This window comes from Lissotriton vulgaris, chromosome 3_1 (assembly GCF_964263255.1).
Source record: "Lissotriton vulgaris chromosome 3_1, aLisVul1.2, whole genome shotgun sequence".
In the NCBI taxonomy this organism is placed as follows: Eukaryota; Metazoa; Chordata; class Amphibia; order Caudata; family Salamandridae; genus Lissotriton; species Lissotriton vulgaris.
In genome coordinates this window covers 86,125,377-86,139,550 of record NC_141689.1, presented here as the reverse complement: position 1 = coordinate 86,139,550, position 14,174 = coordinate 86,125,377, and the positions used below count along the sequence as shown (strand labels likewise).

General features: G+C 44.8%; 1 protein-coding gene across 2 annotated transcripts in view; it reads right to left on the bottom strand.

Annotated features, from left to right (window-relative positions):
* Positions 1-14,174, bottom strand: part of LOC147726002 (uncharacterized) — a 217,351-nt gene that overhangs the window by 142,716 nt on the left and 60,461 nt on the right. For both annotated transcript variants that reach the window (XM_086960120.1, XM_086960121.1), the window contains exons 2-4: positions 13,290-14,124; positions 8,972-9,003; positions 1,785-1,834 (exon numbers count right to left, since the gene is read on the bottom strand). In XM_086960120.1, the coding sequence (XP_086816246.1) occupies positions 1,785-1,834; positions 8,972-9,003; positions 13,290-13,757 (550 nt within the window). In that variant the 5' untranslated portion in view covers positions 13,758-14,124. The remainder of the gene's footprint in view (positions 1-1,784; positions 1,835-8,971; positions 9,004-13,289; positions 14,125-14,174) is intronic.

Genomic DNA, 14,174 nt, shown 5'->3' with positions numbered 1-14,174 from the left:
GAAGAACGAAGCTGGCGGGAGGGGGTGTAGAAGGACAGTCGTGTGTTGAGGCATTCTGGTCCGATTTCGTAGAGTGCTTTGTGTGAGTGGGTTAGGAGCCGGAAAGTGATCCTCTTATTGACGGGAAGCCAGTGGAGGTTTTTCAGGTGACCAGAGATATGTTCTTTACGTGGGATGTCTGTGGTGTGAAGAGTAAAATACCCGTTAATTGAGGTACTCGGTTCTAAGCAGAGGGTTTTGACTCGAAGGAGCGAACCTGGAAAGTTCCAGCGTGCCCTGCCCAGTCTATTCCCATCCCATGCTAGACTGGCGGATACGAGGCTATGGTCTGATAGCAAAAGGGTTAGGATCTGGGCTGCCTGCAATGAGCCCACTAAGGCCTGACTAATAAAGATGTAATCTATCCTGGAGTCGGACTGGTGGACGTGAGAGAAATAGGGGAAATCTTTGGTAGTAGGGTGTTGTGTTCGCCAGGCATCACAGAGACCTAATGTGTGCACAGTAGGATAATTTTAATGAAACCTGCAGATATCAATGTTACCAGCCGATCGACGCAGTGCCAAGTGAGTAGACTTACAATGCTGCCTGTCAATATCTTGAAAGACAAAGTGGTCGTACCGCCAAACTCCCATTCTGTGGCTACATGCAGGGGGACCCTTTCACTACTCATGAGCATTATGGATTTGGAACAAAGAGGAGGGATGGATCCAATACAAGCTCCACTGCATTCACAATCGTTCATGTAGTCTCCTAGGATCAACGCAAGCATGAAGAGAAGCCCCTTTGCTACTGACCCCATACAACATGGGTACTCGCAAACAAGGACCACAAAGTTGTTTAGTCTGTTATGTGACCGAGGGCCGCAACAATGCCAGCAGGGTCACGATTGGAGGGAGGGTGCAAGAAAGTAGAAGTGTTCTTAAAATGAAGTAGTGCTGGACAACTTAGTCACTTCCTTTCTTTAACTTAATTAACCTTTGAATAAAGGCTTGCCTGTATATTGAGCAGCTTTTTAATGTTACTCTTGAATCAAGTGAACTGCAGCCCAGTGCTGCTGTTGATCAAGGGGCATGCAGCCCCCGGACCGTAGTTTGAGTATCACTGCCATACAGAATATGGATCAAAGCGGACACGGAAGCAGGAAAGTTAGAGGATGTGTGATAACTAACTTGCAGGTTTCACAGTAGGATTCTGCCCAGACTTATTTCTAAGATGGGTGACATTTCTATTACACTTGGAGAAACACAACAGCATTACCATTCCTGTAAGAATATTCCTGACAAAAAAAATGGGACAGTCGCCCTTGTACTAGCTGCAGTCACCTGCAGGCAACTACTGAAAGGTATATACAGATATCTTCAGACTAAGACTTAAGTTAAGTGCAAAAAAATGCTGAATTACGCAGCTCTTACAATAGCTGGTCAAAAAAAAAAACCACACCCATGTACCTCTTGACTTTGACATCATCCAAGCTGAACAGGCTTCCATAATTGGCTACCCAAAACAGAATTTCCATTCAACTACGAAAATACAGTATAGATAGAACATTACATATACAAAGCTTATTTTTTCTGAAACAGACTTCCTCTACTCCTCCGGGTAGACTAATTTTGAAATGCAAGAAATCCCTGAAACCCAACTTGTTCCAATAGGGTTTGGATTTAAAAAAAATTAAGTGCCACGGGACCCAGAAACAACCTCAATATTAATTTACCTCACCCTACCAGTAACCCTACTAACAGATATACCATTAAAAAATATATATTAGTGTCAATTCAACTTACCTGCTGGTTGTATCGAGTCTGAACTGCAGCTGGGGGTCACTTTTTCATTACTAACAAACAAAAAGTTGAAGTACAACAGTTAGCGCTACCTCAAGATACAAGGCAAAAGTAAAATTAGCGTGTATGAATAGGATGCAGTAACACTACAGATTAGCTTATACTCTGGATCTCACTACATCACAGTTAAGTACATCATAAGTATGCTTACATTGCAAGTCACTACACCGCAAGAGCAATTACATTGTAAAAATGTAATTTTATGGATTTTTAAAACCCAAAAAAGTAAAGGATACTTACTTCTATTCCCGGTTCTACTCCAGAACACTACTTGTCAATGTAGTAATATTAAAACTCGAACTGGAAATAGACTCTTCAAACTTCCAAACAATAGGTGTCCGCTCCGTTGCATAAAAACGAGCTTTTTGACATTCTCTTTCAGAAACGCATCAATTTTAAACAATAGAAAGATGGCATTCCTGCACCACGCTGAAAGAAGGTGCTTGATCAGTAACCAGAATATCTAAACCCTTTCACTACAGAGAGACAACTGAAGGAAAACGTGCCTAACAACCTGTCACAAACAATCTCCATTATGAAATCAAATAAGCCTTCTTCTGTTAGGGAGAGCTATGTCCACGAAAAATTGTGTGGGTCATCAAGTATTTGATCCGTAAACTATCATGAAATTATTGCCATCTCTCTAGGAGAAGGGGTAAACTCTCCCACCACCGCCAGGAAGGTGGACTGTGCGATCCTGCAAGGGTCCGGCTTGTCTTCAGTGATTTTCAATATATGCATGTAATCTTTACACCAACTGACACTTTTTTAGATCAAAACTCAAATATTCTGATGATATATAGCCAGTCCTTCCACCCTCACACAAGCCCAAGTTGATCACAAGTTAGTATCAGAATGTTTCCAAGATCCAAGATTGGATGACTCCCAACCAATTAAGTTGACCTGCATCCAAAACAGAATTCCTAACTATCTGTACCTATTACGGGCATAAAAACCAAAGGGCAGGATATTATTCTTTTATGGTTTAAATCTTTACTAAGCATTTGTGGAAGAACACATGCACACACATACAACTGCAGGCCAGTGGGACTAAATTATATGCAAAGATAAGGGAAGATAATACAACTAACACCAAGCAATCCATCCCCAAACTGCCCCAACACCTCTATCCCTCTGATCTGTAATCTGATTAAGTATCTGACATTGCTGCTGACTTTTCACTTCTAGGAAATGGGTGCTGCAAATATCAGACATTGTTCCAAGTCACTGTGCAATCACCAATACTCTTTTCTTTTGATTTGACTGTTATTTAATAGAGAAGTTAATGCCTAAATAGTCCAGATAAATGCTTAGACCCTCAGCATTACTCTGTGTTAAGTATTGATTGCCATCTGATTCTAAAGCATATTAAACTGCAGAAAAGCCAGTGAATGAGATGAAAATTCTCTACAGCAAAACAAGGAGGCGAAAAAAAGCATTGATGGCCAGGAGTGGATCTGCTAGTCTGTTTTATCTTTGCTCCCATATCTCAGTGTAGTCACAAAAAATGGTATGTTTAGGGTGCCTTTCACAAATCAATAGTCATGCTGTTTGGAAAGGCTCAACACCTTTGGACAACCAGTGACCCTCTGAATTGAGCCAAGCTCCAACTCCCAAACTGGCTGTAAAAACTTGGCATTCACCTTCACCAATCAATCACTATTGAGAACAGATTGGCACCACCAATGGCACCTGTTTCCATTTTGTATTGTAATTGCATTTATATAGCGCTTACTACCCCTGACGAGGTGTCAAAGCGCTTTTTCGGCGAGTAGCATGCTACTCCAGAACCAAAGAAGGATTAGTGCTGAATTAGTATCAATCAATCAATCATCATTTGTAAAGCGCACTACTAACCTGTGAGGGTCTCAAAGCGCTGGGGTGGGGAATACTGCTACTGCTTGAAAAGCCAGGTCTTGAGGAGTTTTCTAAAGGTCAGCAGGTCTTGGGTCTGCCGAAGGTGGATGGGGAGGGTGTGCCATGTCTTGGCGGTGAGGTGGGAGAACGATCTGCCGCTAGAGGTCTTCAGAAGCGGGGGACTGTGGCGAGGTCGGCGGAGCAGAGCTGGCGGCTGGGGGGTGTAGAAGCTGAGTCGTCTGTTGAGGTACGTTGGTCCGGTGTTGTGGAGTGCCTTGTGTGCGTGGGTGAGATGCTTGAAGATTATCCTCTTGTTGACCGGGAGCCAGTGTAGGGTTCTTAGGTGGGGTGTGAGGCATCAGGTGTGCAGAGGCATTCTGGATATGTTGGAGCCGTCTCAGGAGTTTGGCCGAGGCTCCTGCCTAGAGGGTGTTTCCGTATTCCAACCTGCTGCTGCTGACGAGGTCCTGGGTGACTTATTCTCGTTTCAGTGAGGATCCACTTATAGATCATGGAGGATGTTGAAGCAGGAGGCGGCGTTGACCTGTTTAGTCATGGAGAGGGTGGAGTTGAGGAAGACATCTAGTTGCGTGCGTAGTCAGTGGGTCTGGAGGCAGATGCTCTGTGTTCAGCCTGAGAGGAAGGAGGTAGTCCAGTCCAGGGCCTTCTCTTGGATCCCGGCATAGTGGAGGCGTGTTCGTAGTGTGTGGTGGCAGACCGTGTCGAAGGCGGGTTCCAGGAGGTTGAGGGCCGCCGTTTCTCCGTTGTCCAGCAGGGACTTGATGTCATCGGTGGCGGCAATGAGGGCAGTCTCGGTGCTGTGGTTGCTGTGGAACCCGGACTGGGAAGGGTCCAGGATGTTGTTCTCCACGAGGTAGCGGGTCAGTTGGTCGTGAGTATCGTGAGTATAGTGAAATATGAAAGTAAACGGGATTACTACATCACTGTAGAATCCAGTCCAATAAAAGAGACAAAAAATACAAAGCTACTATGGTCAAGAGAATGTTCATCTCAGGGATGATACTAGCGGCGAGGAAGATACATAACCCTTTACAAGCCAGGTCTGAATAATACATCATAAACAAAACGTTAAAAAATTGATTGTACTAAGGTCAATGAACACTAGTTTTAATCCTCCCACCAGACATCTTAGGTTTTAAAAAGGCGGTACTTGCAAATCTAGACAGTATGGAGGGTAACCACAGGCAACACTGCGACAACCTCCCCAGAGCCGAACACCAGGCACTCTGAATTAACTAACAACACCAACCTGTAAATTAAACAGGCAGACAAAGGAAGCGCCATTATCCTATAGGATAGAAATACCTTCAGGCAGAAGCGCTTGAAAGAACAATCAGACGAGACACACTACAATAAACTTGCACATGATCCTGCTACAACCATGAAAGACCGAATTACTTACACTATGGAAGAAGTCTCAACAGCAGGGCAGATATTGAAATAAGAAAGATTCTGAACGACTAAAATTCCTACAGGTCCATACCTTCTTTTTACTGCAGAGAAATTCATATGAATAAACTTCCTCCACCAGGGTGGCGGATTGCTTTTGGAGTCAACTCCATATTGGAGCCTCTTGCACAATCTGTAGATATTTTTCTATCAACCCCATGTATAAACAAGAGATGAGCCCTAGGCAACCTGCAACGCTGGGCTAATCCTCATAAAGATAAGAAAGCTTTTGCGACGAACGGAAATCAAACGGGGCTGTCTGAAAAAGAGAAAAGTCTATGTCATACAAACTTCTTTTCAAATGGCTGGCCACCGTTTAGCATAAACGGTGACGCGGCCAATAAAAAAAGAGTGGCAGGGCTTAAAGCCAGTTACTAAAAGTTCCTCCAAACCATAAAATCTCCCTGAGCGAGATGCGCATGTGCGCAGCCACGCCAGACGAGACCTAAAAACTCAGAGGAGCGACGCATAGAGTCAGATATAGAAAATGTAACAGAAAAAGATGTTCTAAGGATGCATTCAGAGATACTTTAAAATCATCTTGAGTACAATCAATTCCTGATCCACCTCCTGAATGCCCGCCCCCCCCAGGTAGAAACATTCCTAAGATGGATTGGTAAATAATGAAGCACAATGCCACACTAATCTTCGTTAAGAGAAGGTCTTCAAACTAGCAGAGATGTCAGTCAAAATTTAAGAACTGTTAATATTCTTGTTCAGTGCCTTGCTAGGTGGACTACAATGTTTACAAAGAAAGAACAGGGACACAGAGGATCGGTTTTATTTTCTGCCAAAAGGGTAGTTCTAGGACCGTAGAAATGGTAATTTATTAAGCAGCGTTCACATTAAGAAGAGTTTAACCAAAGTCTTACCGTATATGGGTACCTAGGAAGGTTGTGAACATGGTGAGAATTTGGCCTGGTATATGATGTTCACTATTCTAGTAAGCACCTTGCACCAGTCCAAACAACCCTTATGGTGATGGTTGTAAAGTCAACCTTATAGACCAGCTATCCTAGGGGTAGCATGGACAAAGCAGTCTTAGGGTAAACTCAAGAGGGCATGTAAGCCAGCTGTTTTACCATATGCAATCCCTTTAATACCAAATGAAAGGACACCACACAGGATATATATTCAAAATATATATGTATTTATTTCTAAACAATCCCCTGAACTCTTTATGAGCACAGAAGCACAAGCGCAAAACAAGTAACTTAATAGAATAGACAAAAGTTGCACAATTATGGATAGGCCGGGATGGCCCGCTAAACCATATACTAAGAAAGTGGTATAAGTACCACGTCACGAACAATGGTAAGGTCTAGGGCCTTGGGAATCGCTGGGGCTACACTGGACTAACAATCGTTAGGGAGCAGGAGGCCCACGGGATGCGTGTGCAGTGTCTAAAGGCACATATGTTCACACATAGAAGTCAATGTGTGCGTAAAAGTTACAAAGTTAAAGGTTTGGGAGTCTTCCGACTGGATTAGACCTTAACCACTTGAAACTAGGACACTAGAAGTGTAAACCTTTACAGGAGCACCGTAGTACTCACGTTACCTAACCCACAGGAAGCGGGTGCATAGGTCCCAAAGTGTGTCGGGTTTCGTCGTGGAGATCTATGGAGCCTTGGAGAAAAGATGCTGCAGACGTCCACAAGATAAGAGTCCGGGTGGATCCAAGGGTGGATCGAAGATGTAGAGCACCTGAAAGCAGAGGGGACAGAGTCTGGGTCAGTAGTCAGTGACCAGGAAGGAACCAGGCGATGTCAGGAAGTGATCAGGTGCCGATGGGAAGCTTGTCTCTGCAGCCACGTGGACCAGGAGGCGCTGACGACGACCAGGAGTCAGGGACGGACTGTCCCAAGAAGGCACTCTCCGTCGGCGGTGTCGGCTTCAGGATTGGAGTCAACAAGCCTTGGCAAAGGCAACCCACGCAGGATACGATGTAGGCTTCTTACTCAGACCAGCAAGGTCTGAGGGGCTGCTTCTTTTGAGGGAAGCAAGGGCCAGTCTGGAGCAACCTGACCAGCGGTGAAAATTCAAAGGATCTTCGCCAAGATGGCCACTAGCCAACGGGCAAGTGACCGGGCGGACGCGTCGAGCAGGAAAATGTAAAAGGGCCCCACGCAGAACTCGTGGAGTGTGCAGGGCTGATCTTCAGTGCAGATGCTGCTCGTTGCTGGGGCTTCTCAATCCCCGATGCACAGCTTTCAAGATGGCCGGTCCCACATCTCTCGTCGCCTCAAACGGGTCTCAGCTTTGCAGGGACTGTGGATCAGGCTGTTGAATGTCTGGGAATCCAGTTCTTGTCAGGCTCTGGGCTCAGGCTCCGGCGGGAGGTGGCGGCAAAGCAAGTCGCCCACCGCTGGATGGTGCCTGCTTGTGCAGGGTGGTCACTCCTTGACCACAAGGGAGATTCTTCAGTCGTCTTCTTCCAAAGTAGAGTGATGAAGGTCCAGAGTTTCGTTTCAGAGTTTCAGTCAGGATAATCTAAAGTCTTGGGACTCAGCTCCTACCTATATACCAAATCTAGGGGCTGGATTACCTGCTAGGTCCCTCCTATGGCTGGGACCAGGGAAGGGGGTGGTTACACCCCTCTCCATTTGTCCAGCTTCGCGCCAGAGCTGGGGCTGGAGTGCCCCAGCACCGGTTTGAACTGGACTATGCATGGGACACCTTGTGTGCCCCAGGCAGTGTCTCATTTCTTTCAGCCCTCCCTGCCCCAATACATAAGAGCCTGTCTGGGGTGCTGCTAGCACCTCCCAAGGCAGGAAACCTTTTGTCCAAGCTTCCCTCGCTGGAAGGACTCCCAACAGCAGGAGGTCAGACTTGTGTCTGTGGCAGCAGCATCCATTTTGTGATGCTGAGGCTCTGGTTAACTTTAACCGGGATTAGTAGGAACAACAGGTCTTCTCCCTCTAGAAGGGTGGAATGCTACCCCCGTCGCCAGAACTGGCGAGGGGGTAATATTCCAAATTGTATGACACCTTACTCGACATGACTTGATAAAGCCAAACCATAGTTAGCATCTGACCGCGAGGTACATAATGCACTTAAGAGTATATGGTATGGCAATATCCTAGAACAGCTATAAGGACATGGTTCCGAAAGCTGCAGACAGGCTCAGCTCATGCTAGAGCACCATCTCACATAAAACCAAGCACTCTGCCTCCAGAATTGTTAAGGCCTGCCATAGGAGTGACTTATAGGTGTATATGTGTCTAGATATAAGGTTAGATATAGGTATACTATATCTAAAACAAAGGCTGATTACACCACCTTGCCCCAGCTGAGTGATCAGCCAGTTGTGTCAATTTGGGTGGCCAGCCAGGGGTGGAATAATACATGCTGCAGCCCCTGGTAGGCCTTGGATGCACCTATGCCCTGGGTACCTATAGTACACTGTACAGGGGCTCATAAGGGGACCCAGTTTCCAATTGGAGATGTACCTAGGGTACATGGAGTCCATTTTAAAGAGGGAGCAGATAGTTGGCCTGGGATCCTGCTAATCAGGGCCCCAGGCTAAGTCGAAAATCAGCTAAACACTAGGCACAAAATCTGGGGTAAGCATAGTCAGGTATCCACCTTCCTACAAACATAACCTGGATTACATGCTCCAGACAAAGATACTTACTCCATACCAGAGATTTAGGAGTTATTTCACACAAAAAAAGTAAACCATAAAGCACTCTGTCACTATCGACTGCTCACAACTTATTTTCTGAAATTTAAATGAGCCTTTCTTCACTGAGTACAATTATTTACAGTCACTAAAACTCATCAACACCTTTATATACTTACTCTTCCACGTGGGCAGCATCTTCTCGATCAGCCTGTAAAATATAGAAAGGATTTAAGTGAAAATGCTGAGACACGCAGGTGGTAAGTAGAAGCTTTTTACAAAAAAGGAACTCTCAGAAGTATTTTATTGGTAACATCTGAATAACAATGTATTTGATATATTTGTCACCAACCTACAGATTACTGCTATGGTCCTTGAAGCTTGAAGTGTCCTCATTGGATAAATGAACCAGTCTGGAAGGTTGAATCAACTCGGAGCAACCAATCTAACTTCAACTGAGTCTCAGGGCTCTGATGATTTTATGGCATCAATAAAGAAATCGAGATGAAAAGCAAAAACATTCCTCTAACTACTACAGGTCTTAACTCTACAATCTCTCTTGGGGCCAAGGGATGTGGATGGAAGGTGCTATTAGAATGACGGTAATGGCTTCCAGAGGAAATGACTCAACCCTGCTCTAAAAACATCTCTTCCTTGATGATTTCAACAAAAAACAAGATTAAATCACCAAGCCTACTTTGGAATTTACACTCAGAAACAACGGCTTTCTCTCTACGGCTGCCTGATTGCAATAGGCTCCAAAGAGTATGGCTTTTAATATGGTTGTAACTTCATCTAGCGGTGCTACACTGGGGAAACATCTGCCACAACATAGATAGCAAAGACGTTGTTGCTACAAATACAGTTTTTTATACATTACCTTCCGATCCAAGCTTAACTCTTTTTGTGCCTACCCATTGGTAAAAATGAAAACCACACCAATGGTCCATAGGAATAAAAAACGTATTTTTCCTCTAAATTTATGGAATGACATTTGGAAGGTATAGCTTTCAACATACATACGCAAAACCAAATGCTAAAAGTAGCCAAGCTAGCAGAATGAAAAGTCGACTTATGAAGTTCAGACAATCAAACATTTAGAATCCCTCTTTTTAGACTGCTTTTCACTAACCTTTCAAACATAAGCCATAAAGAGAGCTGTACCAGCCTCTTATGTAAAGAACAAGGTCTACGATCATACAACCCAAAGTACATCTACACTGTTACTGGCTGACATAAATAGTGTGTTTGATTCACTGAGCTGGACGTTATCTATTTGTCCTCCTACAACGCCTAATTCTTGGGCCCCGTTATATCTCATATATTCACCTGTTATACACTGACCTTACAGCCTCAGTTCGGGTGGCGGGTGCAGTGTCTAGCACCTTTTCTAGTGGGCGAGGTACCGGTCAGGGGTGCCCCTGTCCCCATACCTATTTGCATTAGCCATGGAGCCGTTGACTTCGTGGGTTATAATCAACGCGCAGGTCAGGGGTTTCGAGTGGACCAGAGGGCTATTGGACCATATAGCCCTGTACGCGGACGATATTCTCTTTTTTTCTTACTGTGCCGCACTGGACAGGACCAAGGTTACTTCGTATAATGCAGATATTCGGAGAGACATCGGAGCTATACATGAATGCCCGTAAATCAATACGTTGGCCACTGTAGGGGATAACGGATATAGGTGCCGGTCGAAAGATGTGACGATAGTCACAACAGGGTTGAAATACCTAGGGGTATATCTGTCAACATCTCTGTCTATCTCCTGGGAAAAAAATATTACCTCCATCTGGCTACAAGCAGAGATGAAAACATGGGCTCGCGTGCCGCTCTCTACCCTAGCGAGACCAGCCATCTTCAAGATGGTTACGCTTCCCAGTCTCTTGTATCAGCTACAGACTCACCCCTTCTAGATCTCATCCGCCTGGTTCTGTCAGATTAACACAGGATTGAATCACTTCCTATGGGCTGATCGAACTGCAAGTCGCTCTGAAAACATGCTTTCAATCAACTTACTGCGGGGGTTAGAAACCCCTGATGCCTAATGTAAATGTAAATGTAAATGTATTTGAGCTTATATAGCGCACAGCTACCCGCAGTGGGTTTCCCGGCGCTTGCTTAGAGAACCCGCATGGGCCTGGAGCAACCCATATTCTAAGCTAGGGACTGCCCACAAAAAAGCCTATAATTTGGAAAAGATGGGTGGACTACAGAGGTCTATATATTGAGCCCCCACCCTGAGGATAGTGGGCACCGAGATATCGAAATGAAAAGGAACTGGGAGATGACAAACTGTATACCGGGCACGGTCATACGCAAAGGGGTTAATGGGGAATAGTCTATAAAAAGATACAATGGACATGGCACAATACGGTGAACAGTTGCGAGCAAGCATATTCTAAGCTCACTATGTTTGTGTTTTTTTCTTCATAAACTTTATATTGATATAATGGATGTCGGCAGATCTCATGTCACAATGATCAATGTTTCTTATCGAAAATATCCTGTACGAAATCAAGTGACCCCATTGCGTACAATAAAATTTGTTTTGGAATAACAACCTCAATACAATCATGTTTGGAGGTCTGGTGGTTCCCATGGTTGCCCAATATGGCTTTTCTGGTCAACTTGCCTAAAGCATTAACTAAGGCAACAAAAGCACTTTTGGGTCTGTCTCTACAAGCCAATATTACTGACCTTACAAAAATCCAATCTTTAAAATGGTTTGCCGTTCATCAACTCATCTGCAGTTCTGAGCGCTTATTGTTTAAGTAGCCGCTGAGTAAGAAGTAATAATTATGGCAGTCAACATCAAAGGGCCTGGTATTTCTTCAGCGTGAACACTTTCAGGGTCTGACCATTGTCATGAACTGTACCTACCCATCTCTGTATGCAGATGAGATGATGTTGTATCTTTGAGGGAGTGATTCTAACCTTTTGTCAGATTGTTCACAATCATGTTTGGACCTGCTCAGAACTTGGTCAATTGGGACTCATGCATCTATACCCTGTGGAGAGAGGCCCCTGAGCGCAGTCCTGTCCCCTCGGCACCAACATTATGGTGGAAACGAGATACGGTGAAGTATCTTGGAATGGTGGTGTACCACTCTGCAGACTTGCTGTATGAGAGAAACTACAGGCATTTACTGACCTACTTACGTCGCTCTGTTAACTTCTGGACTATGCTGCCTCTTTCGGTCAACGGTCAAGTAGCTTTATCCAAGATAATTATGCTACCCTGCTTACTTTGTCTTTTTTTTGCGGTACTCCAGTTGGATCAGCCACAAAAATTCCTTCGGTAACTTGGTCTGTTATTTTCGCTTTCTTGGGGTGCATCCCGTTACTGGGTTGCACTTTGGAAACTGCGTTTAGCACTGGCTGAGGGGACATTACTTTGAACTGCATTACTAAAGGGCACAGCTCAGTGGGTGGCATGCTGGCGAGCCATTCTCTGGGAGGCTATGTGGATTGCGAAGAATGGCTCTCCTTCCAAGGATTGTCGGCTGGGCTTTTTATTGCATGCCCTCTAGGGTGCGGACTTCGAACATTTTGATTAGGACCATGCGCTATGTTTGGGCCCGCACTTTACGGCAGACTCATAACCCACACACCCAGGAGCTACCTCTTGTAGTCAGGTGCTGGATCCGCCCAGGGGCTTGGCCGGGTCTCCCAGAGTGGCTGCCTGTGGGAATGGGACCGCTTCTGGCCACTACATGTCGAACTCTGAAGATGGTGCATTTCCCCCCCGACACCAGCTGGCTCCAGGTATTAGCACTTTTCTCCCTGATCCGCTGGTTCTACTCTTACCCCTCCCGCCCCCCCCCTCACCTCGGTTGTGAGCGAGGATCACTGAGGTGTGACTGGGTGGACTGGATTATAATTATTGTCTGTAGGTGCTTCTCCTGCAGGATTCCCTACCTCTTCTGTTCAGGGAGAGGCTTTTTACTGCTGGGAATGCAGTCTTTAGTATGCCTGCCCACTGTGCCTTTCTCGTCATTGATCTCTGATTCTAGCTGGTAGGTCCCTGCGTTTAGCCTGCTGGTGATAGTGTGTTTTTGTTGTATGCATTGGATCTGTTGTGCTCGGTTATAAAATGTAATACAATGCAATACAAATGTTTACAAAAAAAAGCACTAGACCCAAGTTGTAATCGGGAGCTCTAATGTCAGAAGAACGATTTGGGGGCCACAGGATGTGTAGACACTGGGGTTATTCCAGAGCTTTGCAGCCTAATTTGATTTATTTAAGCAAACACTAGAATAGTTAACTGAATAATGGACTTCAGCAGTCTTGTAAGTTATTAACAAAGTAAAGTGTGGGCCAAATAAAGGTATCATAGCTATAACTATTACAATGTTTTCCCACTTTGTGAAAAAAAAAAACATTATTGCAACATCCTTAGAAATGCTTTGTCTAGAAAGAAGAAATGCTGATAACAGCATAGCTCACTAATTCACACAAACACAGAAATTGATCTCAATGAAAGCTACATACCTTGAGGACACCTAGAGGGCCTGAATCAACAGAGTTGTTTTTGGACTCTTGGGGGACAAGTGGACTGTTTGGCAATGTGGTAGCAGAGCAAGGTTTGCTGGCTGTCAAGTGAACAGTGGAAGCATTCAGAGGGTTTAAGCTTTCAGTCTTCCTTTTCTTCCTTCTCATCTTTTTCCTAAAGGACTTTCCAGCAGGGTCAAGAATGAAAACATTATCAAAGCGAGAGCTACCAGCATCAGTCTTCCTGGAGTACAAACCAGTACCACAGTTTTGCTTTCCAGAGGGCCTGCTGCATGCACTACCGAGCTCTTCATCGAAGTCAGGTGCCTCACAAGCATAGTTCGAATCAGAATCGGATTCACAGCCAGAATGAGCCTTTTCTTTAGATTTGTTTGCAACCACTTGAAGGGCTGACATTTTAATCTCCTTCTTTAAAGAACTACCCTGGCCAAGCACAGTGCCAGGCATTGGGAGAAGTTGCCAGTGCTCAGAAGTGTACTACCAGGATTCAGTAAAGTTTGGCTGCTATCGGAGTTATCCAAGTGTTGTTGAAAAGCAGATGCTAGTACTTTCAATTCCACTGCTTTTTACTAATCAAGCTCTTTGTTAAACTGATTTAATGTGGTGTGCTGTAACAGCTTTAAGGAGTGGATGCCACTGTTTTTCGCTCCCAGTACTTCCAAATCCAATGCCCTTTACGAATCTGCAGCCGAAAGTCAAGCTCGTTTTTAAACTTCTTTACGGTGATGTCCTGTATCAGCTTTTCAGGAGTGATTACCGCTGATTTTCAATATGCTGCCTTGTTCAGATTTTTTTGCACGCAGCCCACCTTGCACTGTGTATGTAAAGTAAAAAAGAAAACCTTCCATTAATTTTGGAAACACT